General features: G+C 51.7%; 2 protein-coding genes across 17 annotated transcripts in view; one reads left to right on the top strand and one right to left on the bottom strand.

Moving 5' to 3' along the window:
* SULF2 (sulfatase 2) overlaps positions 1-11,547 on the top strand; it is a 117,530-nt gene extending 105,983 nt beyond the window's left edge. For all 3 annotated transcript variants that reach the window (XM_078444018.1, XM_078444019.2, XM_078444020.2), the window contains exons 12-21: positions 4,820-5,048; positions 5,155-5,251; positions 5,634-5,728; positions 6,669-6,728; positions 7,071-7,240; positions 7,417-7,559; positions 8,639-8,762; positions 9,419-9,452; positions 9,653-9,706; positions 10,583-11,547. In XM_078444018.1, the coding sequence (XP_078300144.1) occupies positions 4,820-5,048; positions 5,155-5,251; positions 5,634-5,728; positions 6,669-6,728; positions 7,071-7,240; positions 7,417-7,559; positions 8,639-8,762; positions 9,419-9,452; positions 9,653-9,706; positions 10,583-10,613 (1,037 nt within the window). In that variant the 3' untranslated portion in view covers positions 10,614-11,547. The remainder of the gene's footprint in view (positions 1-4,819; positions 5,049-5,154; positions 5,252-5,633; positions 5,729-6,668; positions 6,729-7,070; positions 7,241-7,416; positions 7,560-8,638; positions 8,763-9,418; positions 9,453-9,652; positions 9,707-10,582) is intronic.
* A 525-nt stretch (positions 11,548-12,072) lies between these two features.
* NCOA3 (nuclear receptor coactivator 3) overlaps positions 12,073-20,277 on the bottom strand; it is a 139,491-nt gene continuing 131,286 nt past the window's right edge. For 6 of the 14 annotated variants that reach the window (XM_078444015.2, XM_078444004.1, XM_078444009.1 and 3 more), the window contains 5 exons: positions 19,091-19,195; positions 17,626-17,875; positions 16,260-16,434; positions 15,743-15,884; positions 12,073-15,437 (listed from right to left, as the gene is read on the bottom strand). In XM_078444015.2, coding sequence (XP_078300141.1) covers positions 15,426-15,437; positions 15,743-15,884; positions 16,260-16,434; positions 17,626-17,875; positions 19,091-19,195 — 684 coding nt within the window. In that variant the 3' untranslated portion in view covers positions 12,073-15,425. Of the gene's footprint in view, positions 15,438-15,742; positions 15,885-16,259; positions 16,435-17,625; positions 18,827-19,090; positions 19,196-20,277 lie in introns of those variants that run through there. The other 8 variants (XM_078444013.2, XM_078444011.1, XM_078444014.2 and 5 more) reach the window with 5 other exon arrangements.

Below are 20,277 nucleotides of genomic sequence, written 5' to 3'. Positions count from 1 at the left end.
AAGGCGGGTGACCCTCCTTAGGATGGACAGGAAAGCCCGGGTCACACGGCCAATTTGGGGGCCTGAGCCTCATCCCCTGGCCCCACGTTCTTCCTCCTGCCGGTGCCTCCAGCAAAGGCATCTCCTGACCCCTTGTGAGCAGCCGGCCCGGAGCAGGCTTCTCAGCCTCCCGGCAGTTTGGTCCCCAATATGGAGACATTCCTGTGGCTGTCGCAGCTGTGTGATGATGGGGGGATGCCCCTGGCCCCTGGCCCCTGGGGGTAGACCCCGGGGATGCTGCCAAGCCCCCTGCAACACACAGGACAGTCTCTCCCAACAGAGGAGTATCTGGCCTGAAAACGTCAGCAGTTGTGAGGCTAAGAAGCCCCAGTTTGGAGCAGCTCGGACCCCAGCGCGCCTTGGTCCACGGACATGCCAGCTGTGGTGGGAGGAAGCCAGGCGGAGCCAGCCAGCTCAGAACGGGGCGGAGGGCGGGCCGCTGGCGATGGGCCCAGGCGGCCGGCGGGCGTTCGCTTAGGCTCCCGGCGAATCTGCAGCCCTATCACGTGCCAGCGGCCGGAAGAGATGCCGATCGGGCCTCATGGAGGAGACGAGGTCCGGGAAGACCACTTCCGTCGGTGAAAGATTCGTGGAGGAAGTGAAAAGAGTGACGTGACCAGGAGGGAGCGGGTGGGCGGTTGGCGGGCGTGTAAGTAAGAGCTCAGCGGGGAGAAGTAAGAGGTTGAGGCTCTAGGTCTGGGAAGAAGGAGCACGAAGGCCCTGTGGGTCCCAGCCCCGGAGAGCCCCGGGGAGGCGGATGGGCCCGGCTTGCGACCTTGGACGAGGATGTCACAGCTGCGGGGTCCCCGGACCACAGAGCGGCCGCTCGATGCCAGCTTCCCGGTGCTGAGAAAGTGACCGGTTCCGTTCGCGTCACCCTGCGACACAGCCCTGTAGGGCAGGGACCGTCGTGGGAACACAGCTGCTCAGGAGTTAGCCGCATTGTCCGCGGGCACGCATTTGCTCAGCACCGGCATCCGACGGTCAGATTCCAGAGCCGATGCCCTCGGCCACGGGGTTACCAGGCCCCTCCGTGCCCAGCATACGGGGTTGGGGGGAGGGGCCCCTGTGGGAGCATGGAAACAAGGACCGCTAGGGAGACCAGGAGAGCGAGCGGCGGGGCTTCAAGTCCAGGCAAAGGTTCACACAGGGGCCAGCAGCCTTGTCCGTAAAGAACCAGAGAGCAAATATTTGAGGCTTTGCAGGCTCAATAGTGTCCCTGTCGACCTCTCAGTCCTGCCTCTGGAGCCAGGAAAGAGCCATGGGCTCGGTAGCTTATTTACAGACCCGGGCAGAGGGTCAGACTCGGCCCTTAGGCCACAGCGTGGGGAATCTTTGGGTTTCTGGCTGGGGCTGGAGGTGGGAAGATACAAAGCACTTGATTCCTGCACAAGCAAGACAAAAGGGGCAGAAAGGACCCGCTGTGTGTCTGTCTCACGGCCGTCGTGGGCAGGCGTGACCTCCCACCGGGACACCGGTTCAGATTTTGTGCATCACGGGCCCAGGTATCGTGGCCTCAGGGAGACTTAACCCAGGGAGGAAAGGGCCACGGAGGGGGCTGCCTGGGGCCAGAAAAGGCCCAAGGTTGTGCTAAGAGATGCCTCTCCTGGATCTGGGCCCCCAGATCCCTTGGCCCAGGTGATTCTGATAGAAGGAGTCTGAGAACTGAAAGATAGAAACATCTGCCCCAAGGGTGGGGACAGCAGGAGCAGATCCTGGAGCCCAGGGCCCCGGGGCCCCCTGGAGAGGGAGTCCCATCCTGGGTTCTTGGAGGCCACCGCCGCCCGCCTCCAGCCCAGTTCTTGTGCCTTGGGCGCCACCTGGTGGCCATTTCGGGAACCCAGCAGAGCCCCGGGCCGTGCGGAGCTCCAGGCCTTCTCCAAAAAGATGTGCGTTTAGACCAGTGGGGTTACAGTCGTGAGGCGTGACAGAGCCAGACCTGAGGGACGGAGAGGAGACCGCCCGTCTAAAGGGGCGGCCTCAGCTCCTGCCTGGGCCTACCGTGCAGGTCTGTGGGCGCCATGCAGGCAGGCACTTCTTTGTGGTTTTCGCTTCAGAAGCTGGAAATCTGCACTCCTGCGTGACCACCACCCCCGTTTTTCTCAAGTGTTAGCAACGTGATCGACTTTGTCTTTTAGGGGCACCTGGGTGGCTCCATCAGTTGAGTGTCTGACTCTTGGTTTTGGCTCAGGTCACGATCCCAAGGTCCTGGGATCAAGCCCCACATCGGGCTCAGTACTGAGCATGGAGTCTGCTTAAGATTCTCTCTCTCTCTTCCTCTGCCCCTCTCCCCTACATGCGCTCGCTCACTCGCTCTCTCTCAAAAAATAATTTTGTCTTTTAATATATAGAAGATGCGAGAAATCTGGGCTCTGGCTTTAGCCCGCACACCCTCAGTTTTCAGTCGTTGACTTAGAACGTGGAAAGATGCCGCGGAACCCCATGTCGCTGCCTGGCTGGGGACAGCATCCAGCTCACTGCTGGCCAAACAGAGAAGCTAAGAAAAGCTGAGAAACCTCCCTACGCTGCTCTCTCTTCTATCCAGGAGACCGCCACCTAGCTTTTTCCTTTTCCGATTCAAATTAATGGGGTTTCTTTAGCGTCTCTGTTTCTTCTTGAGGTGTAGTTGACATAGAACATCGTGTTAGTTTGGGGTGTGAAGCATAACGATTCGATATTTGCCTCCGTTGCAAAATGACTGTAAGTAGCTAATAGCCATCGTCGTACAATTACAAAAACTTTTTTTCTTGTGATGAAAACTTTGAAGATCTGCTCTCTTAGCAACTTTCCTATAGGGTACATGCCCAGGACCTACTTGTTTTATAACGGGAAGTTTGTACCTTTTGACCCCCTTAACCCATTTTGCCCACTCCTGACCCCACGCCCCCCTCACAGCCGCCAGTCTGTTCTGTGTATCTTTGAGCTCGTGCTTTTCTTGTTTGGGGTTTATTTTTAGATTCCACGTAGAAGTGAGATCAGGTGGTATTTGTCTTTCTCTGACTTGTTTCACTTAGCATAATACCTCACGAGGTCCGTCCATGTTGTCGCAAATGGCAAATTTTGATCCTTTTTTATGGCTGAATAGTATTCCATCATGCACACCCGTGTGCGCGCGCGCACACACACACACACACAGCACGTTTTCTGTACTGTTCTTCCATCAACGGACCCAGGCTGTTTCCGTGTCTCGGCCGTTGTAAACAGTATGCAGCAAAGAGGAGGGCACTGATCTCCTGTGTTAGTGTTTTCGTTTTCTTCAGAGAAAACTCTCAGAATTGCTGGATCGTATGGCAGTTCTGTTTTTAGTTTTTGAGGACTCCCCATACTGTGCTCCACAGCGACTGCACCGACTTACATTCCCCCCCAACAGAGTTCCCTTTTCTCCACATCCTCGCCATAGTTGTTATTTCTGGTCTTTTTCATGACAGCCATTCAAACAGGTGTAGAGCGATATCTCCTTGTGGTTTTGATTTGCATTTCCCTGATGGCGAGGACCTTTTTATGCACCTGTTGGCCATCGGGATGTCGTCTTTGGAAAAAGGTCAGTTGAGGTCCTCTGTCCATTTTCTAATCAGATTGTTTGTGGTTTTTTGTTATTGAGTTGTATAAGTTTTTATACATTTTGGCTGGTAACCTCCTTCTTACCAGTTTTTTATCCTAAATGGCTGGCGAGTTTTGTCAAATGCTTTTCCCGCACCCACTGAGCTGATCACACGATTTTCCTCCCTCATTCTGTTAAATGCAGTGTATCACATGGCTTGATTGGCAGATGGTGAAACATTCTCGCATCCCGGGAGTAATAGGCCACTTTATCACGGTGTAGGATCCTTTCCATGTAGTGTTGAATTCGGCTTGCTAATATTTTTGCTGAGAGGTTCTGCATCTGTGTCCGTGAGGGAAACTGGCCTGTAATTCTCCTGTCTGGTGGCGTCCTTGCCCGTTTTTGGTGTCAGAGTCATGGTGGCCTGTGAAATGAGTTTGGACGTGTTCCCTCCTCCTTGGTTTCTTAGAAGAGTTTGAGAAAGGCTGGTATTAATTCTTCTTGAAATATCCGGTAGAAGTCACCAGTGAAGCCATCTGGCCCTGGACTTCTCTTCATTGGGAAGTTTCTGAGTAACCGATTCAGTCTCCTCATTGAATGATTTCATATCCACATCCTGTCTTTTCATTTCTTTTTTTTTTTTATTGAGGTTCACACACCGGAAAATTTACCATTTTTACAAACCTAAAGACTACCGTTGTTTTAAAAGTTTGTAAAATTGGTAAAGTCTACAAAGTTAAAGTCTACGACTCAGAAGCATGGAATTCAGAAGCGTTTACAGGGTGGTGTATCACTGCCTCGATCCAGTTCCAACACCTTCCATCACCCGGAAAGGGAACCCCATTACTGCCTTGCCCCCCATCCCACGGCAGCCATTAACTTGCTCTCGGTGCCTATGTCTTTACCTACTCTGGACATTCCAAACAAATAGGCCCACACGACAGGGACCTCGCACGTGTGGCCGTGTTCGCGGAGCATGACGCCCACCCACGCGGTAGCTTGCATCACGGCTGTGTTCCTCTGTCGCCAAACATCCCATCACGCGGATAGGCCGTGTGTATCCACGCTCAGCTCTTTCTGGGGACTATCCCAAGCCTCTTCCTCCTTAGCCCCGAGCCTTGTTTCCCCAACTGAACCCACGGGGGTCCTTTCCAAGCGTCCGGATCAATAGTCCGCGGCCCAGGGAGCCCAGCCAGCCTGCCCAGCCCCCCTCACCCAGCCACCCGCTGACGCCCACAGAGTACAAGACCGGCTACGCCCGGAACCGCTCCGTCCGCTCGGTGGCCATCGAGGCGGATGGCGGGGTGCACCACAGAGGCCTGGACGACGCACCCCAGTCCCGCAACCTTACCAAGCGGCACTGGCCGGGGGCCCCTGAGGATCCGGACGACAAGGACCCCGGAGACTTCAGCGGCACGGGGGGCCTCCCGGACTACTCAGCCCCCAACCCCATTAAAGTCACACACCGGTGAGAGTCCAGGCGGGGGGCAGGGGGGGCCTTGGCAGGGACGCCCCCGCCTCGGGCCCCTGGCTCGGCCCCCTCAGCGGCACACGTGACCCCTTCTCCCGGGCAGGTGCTACATCCTCGAGAATGACACGGTCCAGTGCGACCTGGGCCTGTACCAGTCCCTGCAGGCCTGGAAAGACCACAAGCTGCACATTGACCACGAGGTGAGGGGGGTCTGGGCAGGGGGCACCTTCTCACCACCACGAGCTCGGCAGGGCCACCAGCCACATCCGGGAGGCAGCGAGGCCCGGCCCCGGGAGCGACACTTCCCCAGAACCTTCGGGGAGGGGGCAGCGTGCTCACCTCACCCCCCTTCTTGCTTTTAAGATGCTCACACGACCCTCAGCCCTTCCGCCAGCCCAGGGGGGAAGACGGGTCCTCCCGGCTCAGCCAGCTCTCGGGAGCCTGGTCACTTCAGCAGGTGGAAGGGACCAAGGACCCCTCAGCAGCCACAAGTGCAGGCTGTGGCCGGGGACCCCATCAGGCCGTCCCTGCTCACCCAGCCCCCCAGAGTTTCACGGCCCCCTTGCCTGCTCTCTGCCCCAGATCGAAACCCTGCAGAACAAAATTAAGAACCTGAGGGAAGTCCGAGGCCACCTGAAGAAAAAGCGGCCAGAAGAATGTGACTGTCACAAAATCAGGTGAGTAGCAAGGAGACCCCGGGAAGGCCCCTAGTGCTCCTGCAGGACTCCTCCTGGGGACACACAGCCTCCCCTCTGTGACTCCTCGCATTATCTTTAGATCCCTATCTCCTCCCTCGGAGCAAGGGGAAAAATCGGTAATAATTCAGGTGCCCGTTGTCCCCTGGGCTGACACCACCGCCCTCAGGTGGCCAGCCAGACGCCAGGCGTAGGCGCTGTGGTCGGAGGAGCGCGCTCGCTGTGTGGGGCCGGCTTCCAGGAGGGGAAGGAGACTCCGCCCACTGCCCTTCCCGAACAGTCCTGTGGCCCGAGGTGCACAGTGCCAGCTCGGGGAACCCCAGCCCGGGGGGTCACCGTCCAGCAGAACTGCTGTGATGACAGGCTGGGCTGCATCTGTGCTGTCCGCTAGGGCAGCCACCAACCACATGTGGCTGTTGAGCTCTTGAAACGTGGCCAGTATAACCGAGGAACTGAGCTTGGGGTCCTATTTCAATTGAAATCGGCACAGGTGGCCGGTGGCGCCGGCGCCACACGGCGCATCCGCAGTCTCTGCCACCTTCCGGAAGAGGCTTGCAAAACACGGGTTCCCCTGGGGCTGGCCCTGAGCCGGCAAGGGGTGGGCGCGGGTCTGGGGGGGCCCCCCAACCTGGAGAGGATAAGGCTGAAGCCATGGGGAGCCAGGCGCAGCTTCCAGTCCCCGCTGACACCCACCCCGACCTTCCAAGCCTGGCCTGAGGCCTTCAGCCAGGGCCCCAGCTGGCATCTGCAGAAAGGAGCCAGCCAGCCAGGGAGCTGCCACGCTAGGGATGGTTCCCACCCCAGCACTGCCCCCAGAAAGTGGGTCGGGGACCCCAGGGCACCGCGGTTTGCGCGCGCGCGCGCGCACACACACACACACACACACACACACACACACACGAGTTGCCCTGGTCTGTTACAGTTACCACACCCAGCACAAAGGTCGCCTCAAGCACAAAGGCTCCAGTCTGCATCCTTTCAGGTAAGGGCGGCTTAAGGCTCAGGGGAGCTAATAAAGCGAACAGAAGAGGTCCTGGCCCTTGCTGGGAGGTCAGCACAGCCCTGGAAGAGGCGGGACTCCCAGAGTGGCTCTCCGGCGCCCCCTCGCGGCTGGAGGAGGTGCTGCAGCCCCGCCGAGCAGGCCGCAAGGGGGCCTCAGATCAGCAGTGGGTCGGTCTCGGGTCGTTCGCTTGGGGCCCCCTCCCCGGCTGGCTGTGCATCCGGCTCTGGGCAGGAAGAGCAGAGGCTCGGGGTCACGGCTCCCCAGGAGGCTGCAGGTGGGGGTCGAGGGAGGTGTGAGGGGTGTGGCCCTGTGTGCCCCTAGGAAGGGTCTGCAGGAGAAGGACAAGGTGTGGCTGCTGCGGGAGCAGAAGCGCAAGAAGAAACTTCGCAAGCTGCTCAAGCGACTGCAGAACAACGACACGTGCAGCATGCCGGGTCTCACGTGCTTCACACACGACAACCAGCACTGGCAGACGGCACCGCTCTGGACACGTGAGCCAGCGGGCAGGCGGGGGCAGGATGGGGACCGCTGGCCCCCAGCCCGGAGCCTCTCGGGGCGGGTTCCCTGACAGCAGGGGCTCCAGATCCAGACAGAAAGAGGCCCAGGGAGGGAGCCCGTCCCAGGCGGGAATTGCTCACTCTGGGCCCGCTGTCCCTTCCCTTGGCAGTGGGGCCCTTCTGTGCCTGCACCAGCGCCAACAACAACACCTACTGGTGCATGCGGACCATCAACGAGACCCACAATTTCCTCTTCTGCGAATTCGCAACCGGCTTCCTGGAGTACTTTGATCTCAACACAGACCCCTACCAGGTACACACCTCACAGGCTGGAGACGTGGGGGGCGTGGGCCACACAGGTGCCGCAGGGCTGGGACCCCTGAGGAAGTGACGGTGAATCTTCAAGTCCCACGGGGTCCCTGAGGCAGAAGTGAGTTCTGAAGGGACTGGATGCACACCGGGGCCCTCTCCCTCCATCTTGCTGCCCCTGTAATCTGGGTCCTATACAGCCTCCCCCTCTAACTCAGGCACCTGGGGGTGATGACACAGGCTTTATGTCGAAGACCCCTGGAACTGGAGGGCTTTGGGGGCCCCTAGGATCAGAGCAAACCCTGCACACTTGGGCGCCTGCAGGGACCACACAGATAACGGGACACAGCCAGCGCTCACGGGCACCATCTTAAGTGTTTCCGTGTATTTAATCATCGGAACACGTCTGTGACCAAAGTGGCCCAGAACATGTAAGACAAAAGGAGCCACAAGCCTCTGGCGAGTGGACTGCACGTGTCCCTTCTGAACCACACGGTCCCCACGGGGCCCTTCACACTAGTGTGGCCTCGGTACTGTCCGATCTGCGTTTCAACAAAAGCCTGCAGTCGCTTTATAGGGAACCTGATTTTTAAATGCCAGCAACTCCACGTTCTTGTTCTTTGTTGTCACTACCATACGGCTCCCGGTCTTTCTCCTTAGGTGGGTCGTGCCCATATTTTACAAAGGGGGTGTCAAAGCACGGCAGGTCCCTCACCAGTAGCTCCCAGATGAGGCAAGGACACAGGCCCCCTCCCCCACCCATCACCAAGTGGCCGCTCTGCAGTCAAGAGGAGAGGGGCGGGGAGGGGGGCGGGGCAGTGAATGAAGGTCTAGAGCCACAGGGCAACCGTGAGCTCCTGGAGCCACTGGTCAGGAAAGTGAAGCACACGGTGGGTGGAGAGCGCCTGGAGGGGCTGCAGGCACAAGGCAGTACGGACTGCGCCCAACTCCAGCCCCGGCAGGATAAAGGTCACCATCCCAGCACACCTCCGCTCCCCCCGCCGCCCGAGGGAAGTCCCCCGGTTGGCGGAAGCCGGGGGGATCCCTGCACTCACCATGTCGATGACCTTTTGTTCCGACCAGTTGATGAACGCGGTGAACACGCTGGACAGGGACGTCCTCAACCAGCTGCACGTGCAGCTCATGGAGCTGCGGAGCTGCAAGGGTTACAAGCAGTGTAACCCCCGGACTCGAAACATGGACCTGGGTGAGCAGGCGCTCCGCAGCGGGGCCCGTAGGGAGCGGGGCTGCCGCGGGGTGGGGAGGTAGGAGGTCACGTCTAGTCTGATGGGTGAACCTGGCGAATCCTCCCCAGCAGCTGATGGATCACTAGGGTCCGCCAAGGGCCGCATTTACGAGAAGCCCGATCGCTCGTTTATCGCCATGTGCCAGTCACTGGGCTAGGTGTCGTATGGTCGTTATCTCATCACCGTTAAAGTGACCAGGTCGACTGATTCCAAACCCACACGCCTGGTCACGCTGCTCATTCTCCAGGAACCTCGCTGAGCGCCAAGACCCAGGCTCTCCCCACCATCCCCTGTCTCAGGCCCATGGCCTTCTGTCCCCTGTCACATAGGTGTCCCTGCCCATACCTGCCTCCCCCACCGTGGCCCAGGTCATGAATAGATACAGGAGGGTCCTAAAGCTGCTAGGACATTAGAGTACAGGCAATCGACAAGTTTCAGGGCAAGCTCACGTCAGGATTCAGCCACTCTGTCTGCCTGGGGGTCGCTATCCACATCAGAAAAAAAAAACCGTCAAAAAGCCTAAAATGTTTTTAAAAAGAGGCAGTTACAAAGTTTGTCATTACTTGTGCCACCTTTGCCCTAATGTCTCTGTTTCGCTCATTTCTGTCTCATTCAGGACTTAAAGATGGCGGAAGCTATGAACAATACAGGTATCCGTTTTTGTTGTTATAGCCTGGGACGGCTCCCCGATCCTGGCCCGTCTCTGGTCTAACCTCTGTGGCTCGTGTGCGGCTGAGGCCCTGCCCTTTCTCCGGTCTGCCAGGGGCCTGGTTCGCCCACCAGGGAGGGGGAACTTGGTCTTCCTCGGTGAGGCTAACACCCATTCTCCTCTTGACACCCAAAAACACAGGCAGTTTCAGCGTCGAAAGTGGCCAGAAATGAAGAGACCTTCTTCCAAATCGCTGTGAGTTGAGGAACCAGTTTACCGGTGGAGAGCTGGTCTGCCTGGCCGCGTTCTGTGTGCATGCCATTTCTTTCGTAACCCTCTCTGCTGCTGTCATGAGAAGGGAGCAGGGAGTCTTTCCGTGTTTCAGATTAGTACTGTGTTTCATACGCTGTTGTTCTCCATAGAGTAACTTGTGCTTGGTAAACTCCAGGGAGTCCGTACAGGTCGAGAAGCATTTAAATGTCCGATCCGCCCGACGTCTTCAAGGCTGTGGCTGCAGAAGGGTCCCCTGGTCCATGTCAGCAGCAGGGCGGCCTCACTAGAGGGCACCTGAAATATCCAGGCCACAACATCTCTCTCCAGCGCCAGAGAGGCTGGTAGAGGGCCGAGACTGGCAGCCTAGAAAGGTCACCTCTAGTCTAAGGGGAGCAGCACTGATGGGAGGCGGCTTGAACCCTCTAATTCATCGTGAAAATCCAAAAACGCAGTTATGGGTCAGGATTTTTTGTTAACATTGGCAATTCATTTGATGTTAAGTTGCCAGGCAGGCAATCAGACCCCCTTGGTGCACTGCCATTTGCAACTTCTGGTCTGTTTTTTCCTTCTTCCTTTATATGCATATAAACCCCCCTCTGTAGCTTTAATAGGACGACGGGCCGGCTAAGCATTTGCCATGTCTATATCTGAACGTCCTCAGTGCCTTTACCAGCATGTGAGCCCAGAGCCAAAAGCCTGGATGACCGGGTGGGAGCAAGCCCATTCTGAGGGGTCTCGAAGGGTCCTCCCCGCAGCCGCATCCTCGAAGCAGAGGGTTCTAGGCTTCAGGGCTGATCGCCGTGTCATGCCGCCTCTGGGCTTAATCAGAGGCTAAGAGGAGTTTGCTTTGTTCTACAGGGGACAGCTGTGGGAAGGCTGGGAAGGTTAAGAAGCACACGAGGGCCTCCCAACCAGAGGCACCAGCTGATCGTACGGACGATGAAAACCGCGGACAGTCTCAGGCGGGCCTGCGCCGTTGGCCGGGCCGCCTGCGCTCACAGGACTTGCTTTCAGTCAACACGGCACACTCTGGAAGAGAACTGTTGGCAGTAGCTAACTTCAGGAAGCCCGTTTTTGCCCTGCTTTTGCTTTGGATTATACCTCACCAGCTGCACAAAATGCATTTTCATATCAAACGGTCACCACTAACCCTCTCTGAGAGGCTGACAAGGGAAAAAGAGATTTTCTTGGAAACTTCCCCCAACGGTGAAAGTCACTGGAGTTTTTTGTTGTTTTTGTTTTTTTCAATCATGGGGGAAGAACAACCCTTTTTAAACCCTCCTCCTCTTTTAGTTTGTCACAAAGGAGGACGAAGACAAAGCAGGACAGGAGCAACCTGCAGACGCTGGGAGTGGTGCAGAGCTGACGGCCGAGTCAACAGCACAAAAGAAGGGACTTTCATTTAGCACCACAACCCAGGTCGCCTCTGAAGAAACGGACTTCGCTGTACATATGTGACTATTTACATGCCACCAGCGTGGGAACTCTTAGGGGAATCTAGTAAGAAAACACAATTTTCCAGAGTTGTGGGGTCAGTAAACGCTCTGCGGCCAGTGAAGAAAACCCCTCGGCCGTTGTGGACATTTCTGTTCCCGACCAGATACCATTTCTCCTAGTATTTCTTTGTGATCTGTCCCAGAACTGATGTTTTTCGAAGTACTGGAAAGAAATGAAGTCGATGTATGTCCCCGGTTTTCACAAAATTGTGTTTGTAAAGACATTTTGTAGTCTGAGTATTGTCATACAATGTTCAAAATCCCAGCCAACGACCAGCAGTTGGTATGAGGTAACCTTTGACATTTTGTAAAAGGCCGTTCTTGGGAGTTTTTTGGTGTGTTTGGTTTTTTTTAAAAAAGCATTCAAGATACTACTGGTCAACACCTTTTTCAAAGGAGACACCTTGGGTTTTTTAGAGGGGGAATAGATGGGCATAAATTAATGACAATTGACCCTACTTCAGGGACCTCACAGGTAAGTGTCGCATTACACTGGCTTTAGGACCTCATTCTTTAAAAAACGTTAATCGACAGCAAAGCGATTCACCCTAACCAACCCCTCTCTGTGCACCAGCTAGCTAGTGAAGCCTGGAGAAGGTAGCGGTCAGAGGCCAGGGGCAAGAAACAGGAGGACCCTCTTCAGCCACCACCCAATGTGACATACTTCTCACCAGACAGTGGAAATGACCCCGAAGTGCTCACCTTTGAGAAGGGCAGCTCCATGCTTCTCAAGAGTTCTGTTAACCTTAGAGAGACTGCTACGATTATTTGAAACAGGATTCTTTAACCTTCTCTTTTCCCCTTTACTCGAATAGAGACTTTAAAAAGAAACAAAGAGACAAGCCCTTGGGCTTCAATTTTAAATAGAAACCTTTATTTACAGTGACATCCCAAATGATCAGCAAAGCAGTCCATCTCATAAGTTATCCCATGTGGTCTGTATTCTTTGCAGTGTAAAGAATGATTTAGATTTTTAAAACCAACATTTAATGTAAACTTGATTGAAACTAAATTCATTCTCAATACTATACGTCAATTCCTGAGAATTTTAAATATTGCTCTCAGAAAGACCTTTCCATCATTGAAATTCCACACATTGGCAAGAGGGAGAGAAGAAAAAACCACCTTGCTCGTTATTGTTAAACAGTTGGCCTCTGAGCTGAACAGCAGCTCCTGTTCCTCCTGAAGCAAGGGTTTTGTCCTACAGGCTTCATGCCTGTGATGCCCCCATTTGTGAATCAAACTCCTGGAACCAGACAGGCATATGGACAACGGGCAGTCCATCCAGACGGCAAGCACGTATGTTCTGTACTACCCCCCCACACACCCCCAACTCACCTAGATATTAAATACCAATTAACTAAGCAGTCCTGGTGATCGATATTTACACCTTTCCATCAAGATGCACAATTTAGAAAAGTGGCATAATATGAACATTCACAATGAATTTCTATTTGTTTTCTTAAAGGAAGAAACGTGTCTCCTTTATATCATTTTGATCTTTATAAAATATATATATATATTTATATTTATATATCTTTGGATTCAGCAAAAAAGTAGGTACTGGAAATATCACACATTCTAAAAGCAGATGAAACGGATACCAAGGTTTAGAAAAGTGGGGGGTAGGGGTGAGGAGAGGTAGGCAGCCAGAGTACAAAGAGAATTATCCAAAAAAGATAAAAGGGCAATAAAGGTAAAAACAAATTATTTCAAAAGACAGCATCTATTAAAAGAAAGATCAAATTCTTAAGTTTGCACCAATAAAATGAACAAGTAGAAAATATAAAAACTTATAATAAACTTTCTTTTTTTCCCATATAAAAGGGGTGCTGCCTTCCAGTTAGCCTGGAGCTGGGACTGAGGAAAAGAATCAAAAAACTTTTTTTTTTTTTTTTTTTTTTTTTTTTACTTTTAAAAGTCAAGAAAGGTAAGAGCACCATTCTGTTTCTCCCCACACACCCATGACTTAAACGAGGAAAGTTCAGATACCTGACACGGCTGTAACTATTAAGACAGACTCTTACTCAGCTACGCCTCTGTCTCCAGACAGGAGAATGTGTTATCTAAAAAGTACAGGCCACTATGATGGAAGTTGATGGATTTTCAATCTTAGATTTATTTTTAACCGGGTGGTGGGGGAGACGGTGTAAAACCCAAACCTATTCCACTGGTGGTTCTGGAAATACAGGTTTTACTTACACAGAAATCAAAGAAATGAAATGATCTTACCTTCAGAGACACCTAGAAAAATTGCCTAAACACGTATGAAATAAAAATTAACTGGCTCTCAGTTATTGCTAGGAAATTGACACCAAAGCTAGCAGAGACCTTTGAAATTCACAAGACATTTTTAAAACCCAATTCCACTCAGCTATTTGAAGCTAATAAAGTGAACCAGATAGAAAGAATTAAATGGACTTTTTCTCTATCCCCAACGGACTAAAACAAGAGTCAAAGCCTGACAGCAGCACAAAGGGGCAGGGGCAGCGGGTGCAAAGGGACTCGCTCTGCTGGACTCCGGCTCTGGAGCTCGACGACCTGGCTGTCCTGGAGGCTGAGCTCCCTAAGGAACCACCGTGTGGCTCCTCTAGTTCTCAGGGACGAGAACACATCTCAGTGATGAGACAGCCAAGCAGACACCGGAAACCACACATCAAGGGTTCAACCCCTGAGATCTCAACGTGGGGATTTGGGTCCTAGCAACCAAAACCTTACGGAAACTCCTACAACCGATGAAAGGCAACGTATTTCAATTAAAAAACAAAACACTATGAATTGCTATTAATTTATGGACTGCTTAAAATCCAACATTCTTTTTTAAATCGCTTGATCTTTTAAAATTCTTGATTTTTTTTTTTTTTTAAGTTTATTTCCCCCTATCTATTCTTTCCCCTAAAATTAACAAAGTGCTTAGTTCTGGTAGAGGAATTTAAAAGTTGAAAATGCCTACATCTAAACAAATGATCTTTTTCGAAAGCATTTAAGATTAAGAGACTGATAGGGAACCATCTAACACTAGGGGGGTGGGGGGGGGGGGGGAGGTAGGGAGCTGCAGACCACTGCCCCCCACCTCCCCCAGGCCAAAAAATTCAGGGGCTGTCTCTTCTGTTTGCAGCCTCACCACACTGAGCTTACTGAAGTCAACAATGTTAAATATTTAGCTTCACAAACTCTGTAAAAATGAGTTGCCGTGACCTGCAAAAAAGGTATATACATATTTTACATAATACAATATCTTAAAGGTCGTATTTACAAAAGAGAATCTATTCACAGAAACACTGCAAAATTCTGATTCAGAATGCAGTACCTGGCCTTGGGTTTCTGCAGTTTATTTTCAAAAAGCATTATTGCTCTACCATATAGGCAAAGGGTGACACGGGTACTCTCAACGACGACAAAACAATCATAGTTCTCGTCCAACTGATTCGTTCAGACAAAAACCAGGCGGGAATGTGGTTCGCCATTCCTCAAGACCTCCGGAATATTGCATGTATCCGTTACTTTTTAAATAAAGTGCACTCAGCTGCACATTAGCATGTGAAAAAACTGCTACTGCTGCAATTAAATACTGTCATTTCCCCTTCTGCAAAGCCACAGGACATCAAGGACAGTTCTGGAGGCGAAGTATTCTAGGACGTTAGGGACAGAGGAAATTCCTACTTAGGAAAAAGTCCAGGACAACCAAGAACAGGATTGGAGCAACTCAACACGATCAGTATAGGACAAGCCAACTTCTCAGGACAGAGGGTGGGAACACGGAGTATCTGGTAGCGACAAGAACACGTGAGGGCTGGGACTGTCTGCCACAGAGAGACCAGACATCCTAATCTCGCCGTACTTCTCCAGTGTTCTCTAGCCCGCCCACATTCATCTGAAACACTGATAGGCAGAAAGAAGGGACATAGCAGAGTTTTGTGATCAGTAACACTCCGTACCTCCAGAATCACATCCCTAAGAGGCAGAATGTCAGCAAAATATTTGTTTTGAATCCCATGATACACAGAAGAAGGAAAAATACAGGTAGACATCGCACTTCAATTTCAAACCCAGTCCTGCTCCAATGACATCACTTGGAATACCCTTCCCAGAGATCAAAGCTGGTTCCCTCTTCAGAGCTGGCAGGTGCGTGGGACGATTCTTTACTTCCAATAGTTCTAGTGCAGTGTCATTTCTACAGTGATTTCCTTGGAGGTGTAGAAGTGTCAGCAATATTTCTGTTAGCAACCAGAAGACACGTGAGTAAAACATATGCTCTGCACAACACAGAAGAATCCACAGGTCTGTAATGATGGCCTGCAACCTGACTCTGGCTGACTCCAATTCCTTAGATCTCACATTACCGAAAACATATTTAATGGCCCAATGCCTTCAAACCACAAGTTTTTTCAACCACTGTAGTTCTGAGTTATACGCCCAAGTTAAAAATCTGCCGAGGACCTTTAGATTACAGTTGCAGTTTGGGTTCTCTCAAGAGAAAAGGAAAAATTTTTTGAGAAAAGTTCAGGCTAGAGCCCCATACCTGATCAGGACCCATGGGCATGCCAGACATGGGCATGGGGTTCACGTTCACCTGTCCCATGGGACCACTGCTGCCATTCATGTGCACCATACCGTACGCTGCGGGGTTCCCCTGGTGGGCAAACGGCTGCTGGGGAAAGGAGCTGTAAAAAGAAGTGTGAAATTACCTCCTGGCTCATTCTAGTAACACCAGACATGCACGCAGAGACCATCACAACTGTCAAACGTTGCTGTACTTAAGCAGAGAACAGGAGGGAGAGAAGATTCCCTGACTGCCTGCCTGCCTTCTAGGTTTCACAGCTGTGTGCAATCAAAGCTTCCTAGGCATGCGTAGGGGAGGAAGAAGCCTCACAATGGATGAGCCAAATACCACACTTTCTAAGATGAACCCAGGCCTTTTGATCTCTCCATCCACACAGGCTTTTGATCTCTCCATCCACACAGAAAAATGCAGAGGTTAATTTCCTGAATTTCTGGGCACTAGAATGTGAATGGCTTTTCAAGTCTCTGTTCTTCACCTGTTCCTGGCCAGGTTTCCTGATGGCCAGCCTTTTATTTCCGAGGACTGATACATGGGCGCGGTCTGAGGGTGCTGCATCATGGGATTCTGGGAGGGCCCCATTCTTGAGGGCATCATTGCATTGGGAGGACTAGACACTCGCCCAAAAGCCGGATCTGGCTGTTGTCCCATCCCTCGAAAAAAAAAAAGAAGAAAAAGCAGAAATTATAATGCGAAAATGGTATCTTCCTTAGAGTATCAACTGTCTATAGAAGCTTTATGTTCTTTTCTAAACGTGGGGGAATGTAAGACAGACAAGATGTAAAGTGCCACAGGATGCTGCCTGCCAGTTCCTCTTGCTTCCCACCAAGACTGGAGGAAGGGGCTCACTGCAGAAAGCATCTGGGTCACCTGAAGAGCTGTTACTTCATGGACATTTCTGTGTGAAAGGGATGCCGCTTCCTGCTGTTCACATCACTGTCCCTCTGTCCCAAGCTGGCAGGAGTGCACTGAAAATATGATTTCCCCAAAAGATACCTCTATCCCCGTTCCTACCGTGTTCCTAGTCTGTCTCTCTCAAAGACTGACCTGAAAAGGTAATGTGTATTATTGTAATTAATACACCCAAGTCACCAAGGAGAGGAACCCAGAAGCCCACCCAGCACTCCTTTGTGGCCAAGGGCTCAGACTGTAGGGTTCTACCACACTGGGACATATGGGGGGGGGGGGGGGGGGGGGGGGGGGGGGAATGACCAAGGGCTCAGACTGTAGAGTTCTACCACAATGGGACATATTGGCGGGGCGGGGGGGGGGGGGGGGGGGGGGGGTTGTCTTTCTTCCAAATCAAGACATGGGGAGCTGAAAAAACAAGACCTGAAAAAAAATAAAAATGCTTAACCCTGATAGAACATCTACCTCAATTACAATCACCTGTGCACCACCAGAAACATTTTGGTGTGTTTCTTTCAACGAATCAGGTTCTCTCCATTCGGACTACCCCCTCTGTGATGCTGCATGACCATCATCTCTTGTTTGGGGTGCTCTAATTGTCCTCCCTTCTTCCACTCTCTCTTCTCGCCTTCTAACGGACATGCCTCACAGGCCCGATGACCTCTCCCCAGTGCAAACATGTCTATTAACATTCAGTGACTCCCCACTGCCTTCAGAATATCACCAAAACTCTTCATCTGATCCGGCCTCTGCTTGTCCCTTGTCTGCCTCATCGGTCACCATACCCTTTGTTCTGTTGTTTTTAGTTAATTCTGTCTTCCTTGTGACTAACAGAGGGAGTAAATAGGATTTTGTGTTTAACATGCAACAGACCTATGAATCTTATGACCTTAGTAATGTCACTCCGGGGAAGACATTCTCGCTGTCAAATTTACCATAATTTGGCGGGTATGGAAACTGCTGGGGAGGGGCTTGTGGCATCACGGGCCCTGCCAAGACCCCATCCATGCTGGGGGAAGCGGTCACGTTGGGGGGTGGGCTGAAGGCCTGGGTTTGCTGCTGCTGCTGTTGCTGCTGCTGCTGCTGCTGCTGCTGCATCATCATGGCCACCCTCTGCTGTCGGAAGTGATGACTGAGCAGCTCTCTGCTGCGCTGGGCAACCATCTGGGCATTAAGAAAACCCTGCTGATACCCCAAAAAAGAATGTAATTACACAGAGCCAGAACCAGCCAATTCCATACATGTAGTACCACCACAATACATTAGGTGCGAAAAATCACCCGATGCCTCTCTTCACAAAAAAGGAAAAATGCACGTTTCTCATCACGGTAAAGGCGTTCCGGCGAGGCGACGAAGTGCAGAACAGGGACCTGGAAATTGTTCAGGCGAGTCGTCAAGCTTTAACACAGAAAACATTTCTCAAAGTGAGAGAACACTGAAGGGTAGAATGTGAGGACAAACTTTTCAGAAAATATGAAATAAAACTACAAGAAGGAAAAAGGCAGCAGTAAGAGTGCGGGAGGAGGGGAGGCACAACAGAGCACTCCCCAAAAGAATGGGGCTACCCTCCGGTAAGCAGGAATCTACCCCAGAAAGGGCCTGTATAGTCTCCTTAAAGCTTCTGAAGGGAGAGACGGAGGGTTAGGAGCAGCGGTCTGGAGGGTCCGGAGGTACATGGTCCAAGCCCAGAACCAAAGAGCTGATCTGGGCCCCATCAGCTAGAAGAGAATATCTCCAAAAAGCAAACTCATCTTTTTGGAGGGCACCCTAACTCAGCTTACTCAAACTGTTACCGTCAAAGTACTTCCGAGTAGGCTTAAGACAGTAAATACTGGGCATTTCACAGTGGGTTGTTTCTCTACAGTAATTATGAACAGAATTTCCAACCACAGTAGAGGACTTCCGGGTGGTCATCTGCCTCGTGCACATTAATACCGTAGAACAGTCTCCACCTTGGGCTGGAGGTACAGAGAACTTGAACATCATCCTTCCCACTATGGGAAACAGGTCATCTCAGAGGTGATCCTTGAGAGTAGGATTATGTATTATTTATTTTCTTCTTATAACCTCAGATTTTACCCGGCGAGCACGTGGTTTCAAAACCCAGAAACAGAAGTTTCCAGATTTACTGAATTCCTAAAAAGTAAGTGATAGCTGTTTTCACAACACAGCAAATGATCACAAAGGGAATTAATTAGAAAACACAAAATAGCAGTTTTAATAAAAGAACCTCTCCTCCTGACTCTTCCTCATCACCAGCAAGATAGAAGAATGGAAGAGGGAGTGTGAGGAGATCGTGGAATGATTTCTTCCACCAGAAACTTGCTGTAACACACGTTTACTGAGGGCCAGTCGTGGAGCAGGCCCCACAGCAATGCACTTGGAGAGGTCTGTTCTCACCTGGGGATTTACCTGGGGCTGCATCATGGGCCTCATCACCGCAGCACCCCCGGCAGTGGGGCTTTCCATTTTCATTTCCAGCGCCTGACGGCTCTGATTCAAAAACTGGGGGGAGAGAGGCCGGTTAGGGTGGAAGTCGACTACGTCGATGAGCCCCAAACAGCTTTCCAAATCCTCGGCACCACCCGGAGAGGTCACGATGCCACCTCCAACCCGTTAACCTGGTCACGTCACATCTACACGGAACCCGCAGCACGCTTCCACACTTCAAAACAAGTTCAGGCTGAGGGCGGCCTGGCTGGCTCAGTCAGTGGAGCATGCAACTCTTGACCTCAGGGTTCTAAATTCAAGCCCCACGCTGGGTGTAGAGATTACTTAAAAATAAAGATGTAAAATCTTTAAAAAAAAAAAAAGGGGGGGGGGGGCCCTGGGTGGCTCAGTCGGATAAGCGTCTAACTCGATCTCAGCTCAGGTCTTGATCTCAGGGTCGTGAGTTCAAGCCCTGTGTTCAAAAAAGTTCAGGCTGAAAAGTCCTTGGCAAGCATTTGAAGCTTTATTTGGCGTCAGGAGGAAAAGTGAAAGTGTAATTGTGCAGCTTAAAGACGATCTTTGGGGCACCTGGGTGGCTCAGTCAGTTAAGCCCCTGGCTTTGGCTGAGGTCATGATCTCACAGTTCATGGGTTCGAGCCACAGATCAGAGCCTGAAGTCTGCTTCACATTCTGTGCTTCCTCTCTCTCTCTCTCTCTGCGCCTCCCTCGCTTCTGCGCAGGCGCTCACTTTCTCAAAAATAAACAAACATTAAAAAAAAAAAAAAGACGATCTTCAAAAGAAACTCGAAGGATTCATAAAGTGAGATTTTTCCCTGGAATTATTTAGGTCATTAGGGAAATAGCTTTAACTTGCTCAAACTAATAGTGAATGAACTTCCTCTTCTATTAGCTTTTCCCAGGTAACTTTTAGAGGAAAGAAGGGGTGAAAAGCCAAATGATACCATGCACGTATGAGCACAGCTTCTCAGGGTACCTACGCTGACTTTTAGGAATGTGGAGGCACTAGCACAGTCTGTGGCTCGCTGGACTCCACACTCACTCAGCTGCTTACATGGTTCCGTTCTGCCACATTCACTAACTCAGCACAAACAATGTGAGTAATTAAATTTTAAAAGATTTGTTGGGCATTAAGGAAA

Source organism: Panthera onca, chromosome A3 (genome assembly GCF_046562875.1).
Source record: "Panthera onca isolate mPanOnc1 chromosome A3, mPanOnc1 haplotype 2, whole genome shotgun sequence".
In the NCBI taxonomy this organism is placed as follows: Eukaryota; Metazoa; Chordata; class Mammalia; order Carnivora; family Felidae; genus Panthera; species Panthera onca.
This window is presented reverse-complemented; position numbering and strand designations above follow the sequence as displayed.